At 46.6% G+C, this 15,040-nt stretch overlaps 1 protein-coding gene across 3 annotated transcripts in view; it reads left to right on the top strand.

The window, feature by feature from the left end:
- Positions 1-12,431, top strand: part of MPP1 (MAGUK p55 scaffold protein 1) — a 43,901-nt gene extending 31,470 nt beyond the window's left edge. For all 3 annotated transcript variants that reach the window (XM_061598240.1, XM_061598239.1, XM_061598241.1), the window contains 7 exons: positions 338-534; positions 2,014-2,120; positions 5,180-5,260; positions 7,713-7,793; positions 8,766-8,968; positions 10,318-10,392; positions 11,241-12,431. In XM_061598240.1, the coding sequence (XP_061454224.1) occupies positions 338-534; positions 2,014-2,120; positions 5,180-5,260; positions 7,713-7,793; positions 8,766-8,968; positions 10,318-10,392; positions 11,241-11,417 (921 nt within the window). In that variant the 3' untranslated portion in view covers positions 11,418-12,431. The remainder of the gene's footprint in view (positions 1-337; positions 535-2,013; positions 2,121-5,179; positions 5,261-7,712; positions 7,794-8,765; positions 8,969-10,317; positions 10,393-11,240) is intronic.
- Positions 12,432-15,040: the final 2,609 nt, after the last annotated feature.

The raw sequence follows: 15,040 nt of genomic DNA, 5'->3' as shown, positions 1-15,040 counted from the left end.
GGCAGAATGCAAATGTGATACACGTTTGTTTTGTGTTTGAATGTGTCTTTGTTAGAGGGTGAGGAGAAAAGGAAGGAAAGAAGGATTTATATTAGGGGATTTAAATTACAATTAAGAATTTAAATTTAAATTACCTTTTTGTTTTAGACCCTTAAGCTACAGTTTTTAGAAGGGTATCGGAGGAGGCATGATTTGGGTGGGCTGATGGGAGTTGTAGTCCATAGCTGGACACATTCTCAGGCCTTCTTGCATCCAGTTTAACCTGTTGTCTGTCTAAGCCTGCAAGTTGAAGGGCTTTCCCCAGCTGAATCTTGACCCCCGCCCTCTCTCGCTACAGATGTTCATGAGAGCCCAGTTTGACTATGACCCTCGAAAGGACAGCCTGATCCCTTGCAAAGAAGCTGGGCTGAAATTCCAAACAGGAGACGTCATCGAGATCATCAACAAGGATGACAGCAACTGGTGGCAAGGCCGGGTAGTGGGCTCCTCCAACGGATCAGCAGGACTCATCCCCTCCCTAGAGCTACAGGAGTGGTACATCCTGTTTGATGATGCCCTGGTTTTGTTGCCAGCGCACTGCCCCTCCCTTCCAGATTCCTGGCTTGATCTCTTCAGGCTCCACCCAAGGAGATAAGATCTTGTGACAGGATCCCCAGCATTGCCAACAGCACCTTAAGATTAGGTTCCTTGCCTTTCCATTGTTTAACGAAATGTATATATAGCGCTTGATGAAAGGTTTTCTACAAGTGGTTTACGAAAAACATTAAAATTATCAATACAAACAGTTAAAAACAAGTCATTAAAACATTTTTAAGACAGTTAAAACAGCAATAGACTAAAAAGAGATTAAAACATACCAACATCTGTGTCTAGATGGGCTTGCCTAAACAAAAATGTTTTAAGCAGGCGTGGAAAAGAATACAGCAAAGGCACCTGCCTGATGTCAATATGCAGGGAGTTCCAAAGTGTAGGTGCTGCCACATTGAAAGCATGATTTCTTACAAGTGTGAACTGGGTATTATGTGGCATCTGTAACAGATCTGTAATGGTGCCAGTTCTGCATACCTAAATGGTCAAATGGACACATATAGGGTAAGGCAGACCTGAAAGGAAACCGGTCCCAACAGGCTTTATATGAGTATTCAGAATTCTTAACATCAGCCCTCAGTTTCCTTTTTAGAAGAGTGTGCTCCAAACTCCTGGGCTCTCAGTGATCCCTCGGAAAGAAATGCTATAGATTTGTTAGCCTCAGAGAGCCAAGACGCAGCCTGTTACCACTCCTCTGATGGTGCAGGCAACCTGTGTATCCTCATTTTGAACTACAGATTCTTGGCACTCCTCTTTTTTTGTAGGCAATGTTCCTGCAGAAGATTGTATTCCTTGCTCCATAGAAAGCCCCCAAACTCACGTTTCTTCCCCCCCACCTTTGCAGGGCAGAGATAATTGCCTTGGTCAGTTTGAAGGCCCCCCTCTCCCAGACTTTTGTGAAATAAAATGACGCATGGCGTGGAGGACGTGGATAGAGAGCAGTTTTTCTGCCTCTCTCATAACACTAGAACTTGAGGACATTCAATGAAGTTGAGTGTTGGAAGATGCAGGACAGACAAAAGAAAGTGGTCTTTCACTCAGTGCATAGTTAAACTATGGAATCTGCTCCCAGAAGAGGCAGTGATGGCCACCAAGTTGGAGGGCTTTAACAGAGGATTAGACACATTCATGGAGGACAACGTTATCAGTGGCTACTAACCATTATCAGAGGCATCGTGCTTCTGAATACCATTTGCTGGAAACTGCAGGAGAGGAGAATGCTGTTGTGCTCAGGTCCTGTTTGTGGTTTTCCCAAGGGCATCTGCTTGGCCACTGTGAGAACAGGATGCTGGACTAGATGGGCCCCTGGCCTAATGCTCTTCTTATGTTGTTATAATGGGATAAAGGGATAGTTCTGGGAAAGGTGAGGCCTGGTTTGACATTCGCTTTCTTCCACTGCAACATACCTTTTTTCCCTTCCTGCAGGCGTGTTGCAAGCGTGACTCAGGGCAACCCCAGTGAAGCTCAAAGCTGCAGCCCTTTTGGCAAGAAGAAGAAATGCAAAGACAAGTACCTGGCCAAGCACAGCTCAAGTGAGCACCTCTTCTCCCACCCCACCTGTACTTCCTTCTCTTTCCCTGTTGCCCCATATCCCCCTTTTCCACAAAGAGGTCTTGCCATCAGGCTAAATCATAAGGATGGTTTGTTACGGCTGTACTGCACCTTTTGTGCATTAGTTCTGCAGCTCCTGCAACCAGGGAGCTATTTTGAGGCTGGGGTGGTGAGGGCAGAGGGCCACGTCCTCAAAATGACACACCCTATGATTCCCATCTCCTTGGGATTTGAGAGTGGTAGTGGTACTTGGGAGGGTTGGATTTGGCCCAGGGGCTGCTAGTTGCTGATCCCTCTTGTATTCTGGGCCTGATTTTGTGAATAGCAGCCCCTTACAGTACAACCCTGTAGAACATGGGTGGAGGGACGTTTTTCAGCCCAAGGCCCACATTCCCTTCTGGGGACCTTTCTAAGGGCCACATGCCAGTGATGGGTAGAGCCAGAGGCAAAAGTGGGTGGAGCAATGAATGAGAATTTTATCTTTGTACACTGGGTTAGTCTCTGCCCACACTTGCACACACCCCTCTCCCCTCTATCTAGTCAGGCAGGAGGCATGATCAGATTTCAAGGACACTTTCCAGCCAGGCAAAAACATCTGGGGTATGACTGGAGAGGGTGTGTAGCCCAGGGAGAGTTTGGAGGATCAGTGAGGCTTGGAGGGCCACCTTTGGCCCCCAGACCTAGGGTTCCCCATCCCTGCACTCGAGAAAGTATTATGCAGAGTATCTATGGGGAAACATCTTCCAGCAAGTAGTTTTGTTGATTTGTTGGCACTGAGATGGGGAGCCCTACGGACCTTGATGGAGTGTAGATGGACTACAACTCCCATCAGCCCCAGCTAGCATGGCCCGTAGTGTGGAATTTTGGGAGCCATAGTCCCGACAACACATGAAGGGAAGCAACCCCTCTTTTCACACAGTGGGCTGCAAACTGCATTTTGCTTCTTAGTAGAGTGGTGAAAACCTCTGGAACAGCACAGCAGCCTTCATGCAGACACCTTGCTCTGTAGAGCTCCTCTGCGCTGCTGTGTGTGCATAGAATCATAGAACAATAGAGTTGGAAGGGGCCTGTAAGGCCATGGAGTCCAACCCCATGCTCAATGCAGGAATCCAACTTAAAGCATCCCCGACAGGTAGCTGTCCAGCTGCCCCTTGAATGCTTCCAGCGTTGGAGAGCCCACCACCTCCTTAGGTATTTGCTTCCATTGTTGTGCCACGCAGTAACAGTTAGGAAGTTTTTCCTGATGTTCAGCCGAAATCTGGCTTCCTGCAACTTGAGCCCGTTATTCCATGTCCTGCACTCTGGGACAATCAAGAAGAGATCCTGGCTCTCTCCTGTGCGGCAACCTTTCAAGTACTTGAAGAGTGCTACTGTATCTCCCCTCAGTCTTCTCTGCCCAAGGTAAAGCATGCCCAGTCCTTTCAGTTTCTCATCACAGGGCCACCACCCTGCTGTGGTTATGTGCAGATTGGATCCAAGAGGTAGAGGAGGGTATGTGTGCGAGTGTATTTCCCGCTGCTTCTCCTTGGCCTGTGTGATCACTCTCTAGGCCAGCCTTCCCGAACCAGGTGCCCTCCAAGTATTTTGGACTCAGACTCCCATCAGCCCCAGGAGTGTGGACAGTAGTCAGGGATGATGGGAATTGTGGTCCAAAACATCTGGAGGGCACCCAGTTGGGGAAGGCTGCTCCAGACCCTTTCCTTTTGCATTTGCTTTGCGTAAGTGGTCCTTTTATAAGAGCCAGTGTGGTGTAGTGGTTAGGTGTTGGACTACGACCTGGGAGACCAGGGTTCGAATCCCCACATAGCCATGAAGCTCAGTGGGTGACCTCATGAAAACCCTATTCAAGGGTCGCCATAAGTCATAATCGACTTGAAGGCAGTACATTTACATTTTTTAAGTGGTCCTTTTAATTTTGTTTACTAAGCGGTGTGCGGGGAAGCCTTTGCAGGAAGTGATTTGATAGCATAGTGACACCTTTTCTGACTCATCATAACAAGTCAGCTCCAGCCGCAGCTTTGGAGAGTAGAGTTTTTCGTTTTGGGTCCCTGGGATCTGTGCCAAGTCTTGGATATGGAAGATTTTGACAAACGAGGGAATAAATCAGAAAGGAGAATGGGTGCCCCTTTGGGAGCTGCAGTGATACTTGATGTTGCTCCTTTTGGGGGTGGTGCCCTGCGTGGAAGGCTAGGGCAAGAATGGCTGTGTACACACTATACATTTAATGCACTTCCCCTCTTCCCCCAAAGAATCCTGGGGACTGGAGTTTACCCATCACAGACCTACAATTCCCAGCACTCTTAACAAATTACAGTTCCAGTTATTCTTTGAGGGAAGTCGTATGCTTTAAATGTATGGTGTGCACACGGCTAAAGAATGGGGCTAAAATGGGTCCATGCCAGCAGGCTGGTTCTTTTCTGTAACTATAACATGTTTGCTGGGGTTTTCTGCTTCCTTTATGCATAGTAGAAGCTTCTACTACTTTTGAACACGTACATAGGAAGCTGTTATACCAGGTCTGATTGTCCTTTGAGCCCAGTAGTGTTTACTGGGACTGGAAGTGGGTTGCCAGGGTTTCCCATCACTGGTTCTAACTTCTCTTTTTAAAAATAAAAAAAATAACAACATTGGAGGTGCCGGGGATTGAACTTGGACATTTTGCATTCAAAGCATGTGCTCTGCTACAGAGCTGCAGGCCTCCCTTAGGTCAACGGCAGAGCTTTCATTGAAAAGATGGGAACTTTAGTAAAGAGAAAAGACAGCGTGCTCAGATCTGTTAGCAGTGCTCTGCTGTCCGTTGCAACCAGGAACAGGCATGTACTCAGTGCTCAAAAGAAAAATTCAAAATTTCACACTAGGAAAAACTAAATTCTGTACCTCAAATAAATTATACACAGTTCCAAGTCACATGTTGTTTGCCCCTCAGTCTCCAAGATTCTCCTAAGTCTCAAATAGAGATTACAGCCTGGCCGAGACATGTTGGGGCCTCGAAGCCCTTTGGAGCTCAGTTAAGGGTCTTATTCTCTCTCTCTCCTTCTAGTCTTTGACCAGCTGGATGTGGTGTCTTACGAGGAGGTGGTGAGGCTGCCGGCTTTCAAGCGGAAGACTCTGGTGCTTATAGGTATCCAGTCGTTCCATTTGATGCTCTAAGTTAGATCATAAACCAGTTTGAGATTTCTTTCTTTTTTGGAAATATAAAGCAGTATAGAAATTATTTAAATAAATGAAATACGGTAACTTAATAAATGCAACACAAGTTTGTAACCAGTGGATCAATAAATCCCCACGGTACAAACAGTCTGATAAATGAGCAAGGGGTAATAAAACATGTGGCATGTACTTTCGTAAAAGCAATACACCCTTATATCCAGCTCCACTCTAGCATCAATACGCCAAAACATGGGGGGACCCCCCTCCATTAAAACAGACCAGTCAGCAGGAGCCAATCAAGAAGAATCAAATTAATATATATCTACATATGTTATTGTGATTAACAAAACAGAGGTATTTATTTTACTACCAGCTGGTGAAGGCAGAAGCCAAAATGTTTTGTTAATCACAATTACGTGTATATATTTTTAGGTGATTAATGGAATCCTTATAGGGATCTCTCTCTCTCTCTCCACATGCACTGGCTTCATTCATACATCATGCTAAACCATAGTTAATGGTTTATCATTGTGAAGAAGGGGCGCCAGCCCCTCTGGACACCCTTCCAGGAGCCAATTCCCTACCCAGGGCAATTGATCCTGGCAAGATATCCTTCTCTGCCAAGGCTGTGCATGCTCACAAGAGCCCTGCAGGGTAGATAGCTGCCACCACCCCTTATCTGGTTAATCACCCTGAGCCAAGGGGAACTTCAGAGCCCTGTAACTTGCCTGAGATCCCCAGAGACAAGCAGACACTCCTTGCTCTGGGGCCCTAAACAAACATTCCAATTTACACAGTAGTCCTGGTCAATGGTCAAGGTACTGGCTTAGAACCAACCCTCTCCTGAAATGAACACACACTGGTAAATGGAAGTAAATTTATTAAAGACTAAAAAAGAAAGGCGCAGTTACAGTAGCAAAACGGTTTCCTAATATCCACACCGAGGAGGGCAAGGTAAAACAGAGAGTTCAATCACAATACAGAAAACAAGAAAGTTCAATTGCATAGCCATCCCTCCTCAGAGAGATGACAGGATAGTAGATGGCAAAAATGGATCCTCACTGGGTAACATCATGTAAGCATGATGGAACCCAGGAAAGGAACAAAAAATTAGAGTTTTCTGCCCATACTTATGGCAAAATCCCCCAGCCACAGGCCAGAGACAATTAACCAATCAGGGGCCAAATCGTACATCCTCCCTGAAGCGTGCCAGACATCACGTCTTCCATGGAGCCAGTCTTCTGCTGACAAGAAGGTGTTAAGTTGGGCCTCTGATTATACCTCTTCCCTAAAGCTTCCCAGATTTTAGATCTTGTTGGAGCCAGGTCTCTGTTGATAAGGTGTTAGGTTGGGCCTCTGATTACACATCCTCCCTGAAGCTGGGCAGACAACTGCCACTCATGGCCTCACTGCAAAAACCAAATGTTAATCTGTGAAGATCCCACAATTCCCTGCTACACAACCATCTTGAAGGCAGGTTTTCATGACAATCATGAGTGTGCTTTTTGGTCTGTTTTGCTGTTTCCACTCTTGTCTGGAGAGAAAAAAAACCTTGGCTCAGCTTTATGACCGAACTGGGGGACCCTCATTTTTTTCTTCCCAGTGTGAGCAGAGAGGAGTGAAAGACTGCTCTTAGGCATGTTCACGGTTAACTACGGTTTATTGCGGTGCAAACTGGTTCCTCCTTTCCTGAGGCAAAAGAGAATTGTGGAGTGGGGTCTAAGGCTGGGCAAAGTAATTTATGCTCTGGCTAAAGCTGGTCAGTGGTGCAGGTTTAGGATGGGGAAATAAGGGTAGGGAATGGATAAATAGATCTATTTCTGGTCTGTGTCAATTTTGCATATGTTCATTGCTAACTCCGTTCTGTCCTATTTCTGCAAATAATCTGTGCCTTTTAAAAAAAAAGTTATGAAAATATGTATTTAAATATGTATTATCACAATATATACATTTAAATGTGAATTTCCTCAGTGGGCTCATTTGTAAACACATTTCACCCCAAAAAAATAGGATTGTACATAACTAAGTTCTAGTCAGAGTAGACCCATTGAAATTAATGAACCCAAGTTCGTAATGGCTTAATTTTCAACAGGTCTACTCTGAGTAAGACTAGCACTGGATACCACCTTTTTTAATTTTGTTTTTTATGCATTTTGAGTGGGGTACTGCAAAATTTGGAGAAGAACGAAATCTGAAGGATAATTACGTTTTGATCCAGTTCATTTAAAAAATGCAGGGCCAATGAAATTCTCTTCCATCCCTAGATAAGGGATCTAGATAAGATCCATCTCTCTAGACAGGAGAGGCTGACCTTGTCATTACGTTGTGATGTATCTTTTTTCCAACATAACTGAGGTTCTTCAGTTATGAGAAAATGAAGCTAAAATACCATTGCCATTATATTTCTTCTTTTTTTTGCACAGGGGCTGGTGGGGTTGGCCGGAGTCATATTAAGAATGCCCTACTCAGCAAGGATCCAGAGAAGTTTGGATACCCCATTCCATGTAAGTGTGCCCAGAAACCAAGTTTTCCACCGTGCCATCTGTTGAGGGTTTCTGAGCCCCCAGCCTGATGCAGGAAATTATATATATCCCATCTTCCTTCCAAGGAGCTCAAGGTAGCATACATAGCTCTCCCTCTCTCCATATTATCCTCACAACAACCCTGTGCGGTAGGTTAGGTTGAGAGTTAGTGACTGGCCCAAGGTCACCCAGTGAGCATGGTGGCCGAGTGGGGATTTGAACCCTGGTCTCTCAGGTCTTAGCCCAGCGCTCTTAACTACTATACCTCGCAGGCTGCATCACAACCTTCACTAGTCTTGTTTCTGCAGCTTGTAGAACCCATTTTAGGTGCAGCTAATGCTGCTGGTTTGTGGTATAAATTAGACTGGGAGGAGGGCTTAACACAGGGCCCTCCAGAGCAGATTTTGAGGGTGCACAGGGAGATGAAGGGGGAGTTCCGTTGGCCAAGCAGAACTTCATGTGCACAGCATTGGATGCAACCCATTAAAACCCTGTATAAAACAATACTAAAACACAACCGTGCTCATCCAAAAATATCTATAAAAGGACAAACCCTACCCATCCCACTCAAAGATGAGCACTAAAACTGTCTCCCCCAAACGTAATACACTACCCTTCAAATGAAAGGTGTGGATAAACAGAAATGGTTTAGCACCTAGAAGCAGACCATGATGGCACCAGGTGTGCTTCCTTGGGGAGAGCATTCCATAAATGGGGAGCCACCACTGACAGGGCCCTGTTCTTGTGGCACCACTCACTGTTTCTCCCTTGGAGGCGCCATGCTGAGAAAGCGCTCTGATGGCTAATACACCCTGCTCTTCATTTCCCTTTTGAGATCATACTGTAAGGAGCTTGAGTTGTATTCTTCCTCCCCCAGTTCCCTTCTGTTGAAGGTGTTGCCACCTCCTCGCAACAGCCCAGTTCTATGCCCTTCTCTCTTCCTTTCTCCTGCAGACACCACCCGCCCGCAGAAGAAGAGCGAGGTGAATGGGAAAGACTACCACTTTGTCTCCACGGAGGAGATGACCAAAGACATCTCCACCAATGAGTTCCTGGAGTTTGGGAGTTACCAGGGCAACATGTTTGGCACCAAATTTGAGACTGTGCACAAGATTCACGAACAGGACAAAATTGCGATTCTGGATATCGAGCCACAGGTAGGAAAGTGCAGCCCTGCTGCTTTGAAAAACAGAAACGAAACTTTTGTGGCTCCGTTGTTCTACGTCTAGCTCAGGGCTGGGGAGCCTGTGGCCCTTGAGATGTGGCTGGACTCATAACTCTCATAATTCCTGACTTTGGGCCATGCTGTTCCCCAACCATGTTTTTGCCCAGGGCTGGGGAACCGTTGGCCCTCCGGATGTTGTTAGATGCCAACTCCCGTCAGCCCCAGCCAGCATAGCCAGTGATTAGGGATTATGGGAGTTGTGGTACAGCAACGTCTTAGACGGCCAAAGGTTCCCTAGCCCTGGTTTAGTCCATAACAAGTGTAAAGGTGAGAAGGGATGACTGCCTCGGGACCAGAGGCGGAAGAGAGGGAGATACTAGAAAATGGCTTGTGTTCAAGGGACACAAGGAGATGGGCAGGTGACTAGGAGCAAAAGGGAGTGGCAAGTGAGCAGCAGGTTTTTCTTAGCCTATCCCCTGCCCCAGCCCTAAATCCAGGGAAAAGAGATAAAGAGCCAAACACAATTTGGGACCCTGGCATAGACAAAGCAACCCTGCAGAGTGTTTCAGCTGGGCACATGCTCATTGATTTGTGAGGGCTGCCGACATCCCTCCATCGCCCTTTTCAGACACATTTGCACCGCCTATTGAGAGTGGTTCAAAACTCATCTTGCCATCCAAGCTTGACTCCCAAGTAGGATGGGAATTGCAGCCTTGTTTTAGATGTTTTAGTGAATCTGTCTTTGGCCTGACCAGCCAGATCTTTTATCTCCCTCCACTCCCTTGCATGAGCTAACTTTGACAGGTGGGTGGTCCTGCCCATCTGCCAGTCATCTGACATCATGGCAACATCAGGTGACCGATAGGTGGGCACGAGTGAGAGGGAGATTAGTAAACAGCAAAGCGGCGCGGAGCAGGATTGAACTCTCCGCTCATCAAGTGACGAGTGGAGAGTTCAATCCTGCTTTCTGCAAGGGTCTGAGCTGGTGAACCAGCAGGCACAGTCAACACTGTTGAACCCCATCCATCATCTGACATCACCTGCCCATCAGAGTGGCATCTTCTGGTTGACAGGTAGGTGTGGTTTTGGAGAAATAGCTTTCAGGCCAAGATTGGCCCGCGGGCCAGAGGTTCCCCACCCCCTGCTTTAGTGAGAGGGTTTTCCTGTTTCCTGAAGAAAACTGAAAGAAGCAGATGCTCAGGGACGTCTTGCCCTAAAACGAAGCAACCCAAGCCTGAAGCATCCCAGACAGGCTTGTCACTGGGTAGGCACGTGCGCACACACAGTCTTTTAACTTTATAGCAATGGCCTTGAAATGGCTCTTTCCCCCCCTTTTGGCAGACACTGAAGATCATCCACACAGCAGAGTTCTCCCCTTTCATCGTGTTCATTGCTCCCACAGACAAGGCTGATCAGGTAGGAGATGCCAGTCTTATTTTGGATGCAAGACACAGTCTTACGTGTCATTTTCAGGCTTGCCACACTCATAGTACTTTTTCCTTAGTTATGCCAATGCAGACACTCTGGAATGCCTGCATTTTGCAAAGGATGCTGCATGATGTTCCTTAAACAAACACATTTGGTTCATATGGTGCTAAGCCAGCTCTTTGGGGCTTCCCTTCCGTGTGAACCAATACACACACTATAGCACACGTGGCAAATCTGCTGCTGCTATCATATGGACTCTTAAATTTGGAGCAAGTGCGTTACTTCACAGAATAAGCCAGCAACAGATAACCTAGCTGAGATGTAGCCAACTTGGTGTCATACAGTAGTAGTTTGCATTATAATCCCTCTCACCCCAGACCATTGGGTCCTGCTGATGGGAGTTGGGACTCCCAACATCATCTGGAGGATTAGATCTGCCCCAACCCCTGACCTAGTGTCTACTGGTTGCTGGAATTTTTGCAAAAGTGGATTAGATGACCTTGATTTGACCTAGCAAAGAGTGCACAGTCCCACTCTTAATATTTATCTTTTTTTCCCTTCAGAGGCCTTGAGTATGTAATACTTTACAATGTATAAATCATGAGTGGAATATAGGGATTCTATTAAAAATGCTAGTTATCTCGGCATATTTAGAAAAACCACCACCATGTGTATACAACCCTACCCATTTGTGATTTTGCAAGTGGTACTTTGAGTTTGAGGCTGCACCTAAAAGCAGTAACGTATTGTGAACTGAGAAACCCCACATAGCGTAAACAGCAGCTTGTTAAACTGTCCACCTCACATGGCTAACTCTACATCTCTTCCTCCTGCAGTCAGAAACTTTGCAGCATCTTCAGAAAGACTCGGAGGCTATCCGGAGCAGATACGCTCATTACTTTGACCTGTCGCTTGTGAACAACAGTGTCGATGAGAGCCTTGAACAACTCCAGAAGGCCTTTGAATGTGCTTGCAGCTCTCCCCAGTGGGTTCCTGTGTCTTGGGTATACTGACCAAGCCCGGTGCTGGTAGCTCCCAGAACCCCTTCATTACAGCAAGTCCCTGCTCTGTGGTTTGTGTCCAATGCACAGCCCCTTTCACCCCTTCCTCAGAGCAGCTGTTGGGCTGTTACTGCCAGGGCAAGAGTCCCCATCCTTTCAAGCTGCAAATGCTCTCAGAAGCATTGGGGGGGGGCTAGTGCTCAGCACACTGTAGAACCACACACATGCGAATTTTGCACTGGGGAGGTATGTAAGGTGGTTAACCCTTATCCAAGATGATTAAGATGTCTTCAGGAATGAAGTTACTATCACCTTCTGGTGTGAAAGCCATTAGCTGTGAATGTTAAAATGGGAGCTGAGCTCAGTTTTAAATTGAACTGTATAACCTCCGTTTAACTACCCTAATTTCTTTGTCACTTGTGATCTCCTTGCTGAAATACACTGCTGCTCCTTGAAGCCCCCTACATGTTGCACAGTCATTTTCTGAGTGGTGGTTTCTTTGAATTTTACACCTGTGCTCTCCCTAGTGTAGGGTAAGGAGGCAGCTAGCAATCAACATTGCCTTCCCCAGGCGCTTGGGCAATTCTCTTGGGAGACTTGACTTGCCTGAACGTTTGTGCTCTAAAGCAGGAAAGGGTGCCGCTGTGAAGAACATACTCTTGGTACCCCAGAGCAGACGCTATTAAGTTTTAACCCAGAAGCAGATGATGCAAGGAGGGAACAGGTAGCTGCCCCCCACCATTACATCTTTGCCTTTACCAAAAACATTTAACAGAGCACGTTTGTTCTACCGTCACTCTCCCACCACAACATTGGAGGGGTGTTACTTAAACAATCACCCATTTCTAAGAGAAGATTGTTTTATGTAACTAGCATTGAGGGTGTAGGGGAGCAAGCTCGGCCTGTACTTAAGCCTCATGTCTTTCAGGATACCAAAATGAGCCACTGACGTGCAATAGGGACCTTTCGTAGAGTCTATTACAGGGAAAACAACAAACAGCAATAAAGTATTAAAATGTTGTGCAACTTGCATTGGTGTCTTTCTGTAATAATGCTGCCTCTGCACCTGACCCACTTCCCTCATAGTGCTGAGCTGATAGGCGAGCCTGGATGTATTGCTCACAGTGGACCAGAATGGACACTCACAGTAAATAACCAGTGTCCTAGAGCTGCATGCCAACAGCGCAATTGTTATATGGAGCACCCTCTGGTGGTTATGAAAGTGCCCAACACAAAATGATAGTGTTTCTTCCTGCCAAGCATGGGAGCCACTACCCTCCAGCAAGGCCCCACTGCAGCTGTCATCCTGGGCATCAAGCTCTTTCCAGATTGCCTGACCCAGAACTAATGTGAGCTAACACCCAGAGTCAGGAAGCAGGGCTCCCAAGACAAGCCTCTTAGGAACCCTGCTGTGGCCACCATGGCAGCAGTGCCAGCTTTGGACAAGGCATTTCAGTCTAGGGAAGTGCACTCCCCAAACCTACAAGCTGTACCTGCCCAATTCCAACCTTCTCCTAACAGGTGGAGAATTCCAGGCCTACTATGCAGCCCCCCAGACCTCTACATTTGACTCTTGGGACTCTTCCCAGGCAATACCCCCCTTTTTGTGATTTTGGCTGGCTAGAATGTGTCCTTAACTGCACTAGTGTCTCTTGTTTGGCTGAAAGGAAGAGGATGCAAGATTGAATCAAATCCATTGCTCTGAGAGTCACTTTTGCATCTGGTCCCACCCATAACCAGCCTGCAACATACCCCTGAAGATTTCCCACAACAGAATATGGCCCTTGGATTTAAACAGGTTCCTCTCCCCTATACATACATTATTTTTTCTACTCTTATCTATGTCACGTCACCTTTGGCCTGTGGCAGTCAACCAACCACATGACATTCCTCCCTTTTGAATGGTAGCATTGGAGGTGGAACTCCCCCTTTGTGAAAATCTGAACTTTTTACATAGACCTCTTCCTAATACAGCATGCAAAATCGCTGAAGAATGACTCAAGGAAAGCAGCTCAATGATAAGCCTCATCAAGAAAAGTAAAGCAACACACGTTGACCCACCCCTGTAAAAAATAAAAAAGAAGGGTAGCAAAACAGTAAGGTTTGTAATATTTTAAAAATATTTTAAAATATTTCAAATCTACCATTCTTGGGCAAGGTCATTGAGCGAGTGGTGGCCAATCAGCTGTCAGCGCACTTGGATGAAACGGATTATTTAGATCCATACCAATCGGGTTTCAGAACTGGACATGGAACTGAAACAGCCTTGGTCGCTCTGGTGGATGATATGAGGAGGGCATTAGATAGGGGAGAATCCACCTTTCTTGTCCTAGATCTCTCAGCGGCTTTTGATACCATCGACCACGGTATCTTGCTGAATCGTCTGGAGGGATTAGGAATAGGAGGCACAGTATCAAACTGGTTCCGTTCCTTTCTCTCCGATAGGCACCAGCAGGTGGCATTGGGAGATGAGGTTTCAGACCCTTGGCCCCTCAATTGCGGTGTGCCACAGGGCTCTATCCTTTCTCCCATGCTATTTAACATCTATGTAAAACTGCTGGGAACTATCATCAGGAGGTTTGGGCTGCAGTGCCACCAATATGCGGATGACACTCAGCTCTACCTCTCATTTAAGACCTCACCAGAGTCGGCTGTGGAGACCATGTCCAAGTGTCTGGAATCCGTGAGTGGATGGATGGGAAGAAACAGGCTAAAGCTGAATCCTGATAAAACTGAGGTACTGCTCGTGGGAGACAAGGGGGGGTTGGGAAACATCAACCTGGTATTTAATGGGGTAAAATTGCCCCTGAAGGACCAGGTCCGCAGCCTCGGGGTGATCCTTGATTCCAAGCTGTCCATGGAGGCTCAGGTTTCATCGGTGTGCCGGGCAGCTTGGGGTCAATTGCGTCTCATACAAAGACTGCAACCCTACCTTCCTGTCCACCAGCTCCCACTCGTAGTACACGCTCTGGCCACCTCTCGTTTAGACTACTGCAATGCGCTCTACGTGGGGTTGCCCTTGAAAACAGTCCGGAAATTACAGCTGGTACAAAATACGGCGGCTCATCTACTTACGAACACCCGCTGTTATGATCATATTACCCCAGTGCTGTACAATCTACACTGGCTTCCAGTTATTTTCCGGGCTCAATTCAAGGTGTTGGTATTAACCTATAAATCCCTGTACGGTTTTGGCCCAGTATACCTGATGGAGCGCCTCCAACGTCATAAATTGTGCCGCCCTACAAGATCTGCCACTCAGGGCCTCCTCTCAGTCCCGTCAACTAAAGTGATTGGGTTGGTGAGGACTCGGGAGAGGGCCTTCTCTGTGGCGGCCCCCACGATTTGGAACTCCCTCCCAATAGATCTTCGACATGCCCCTTCCTTATATATATTTCATCGAGGCCTGAAGACTTGGCTTTTCCATCAGGCCTTTATGAACTTGAGACTTCTAAGGTGAACTAGCTTCAGAATTGTATTACTGACAACTCTACTAAATATTGTAATTTTGCATTGTGCTGTACTGGTTATATTGTTTTTATTGTATCATATTTTACCATGTATTTTATCGTAATTTATTGTACGCCGCCTAGAGTGGCCATTGGCCAGATAGGCGTCCTATAAATTAAAGTTTA

This window comes from Rhineura floridana, chromosome 16, assembly GCF_030035675.1.
Source record: "Rhineura floridana isolate rRhiFlo1 chromosome 16, rRhiFlo1.hap2, whole genome shotgun sequence".
Taxonomy (NCBI): Eukaryota; Metazoa; Chordata; class Lepidosauria; order Squamata; family Rhineuridae; genus Rhineura; species Rhineura floridana.
The sequence above is the reverse complement of the archived record's forward strand: the minus strand, read 5'-3'. Positions and strand labels throughout refer to the sequence as shown.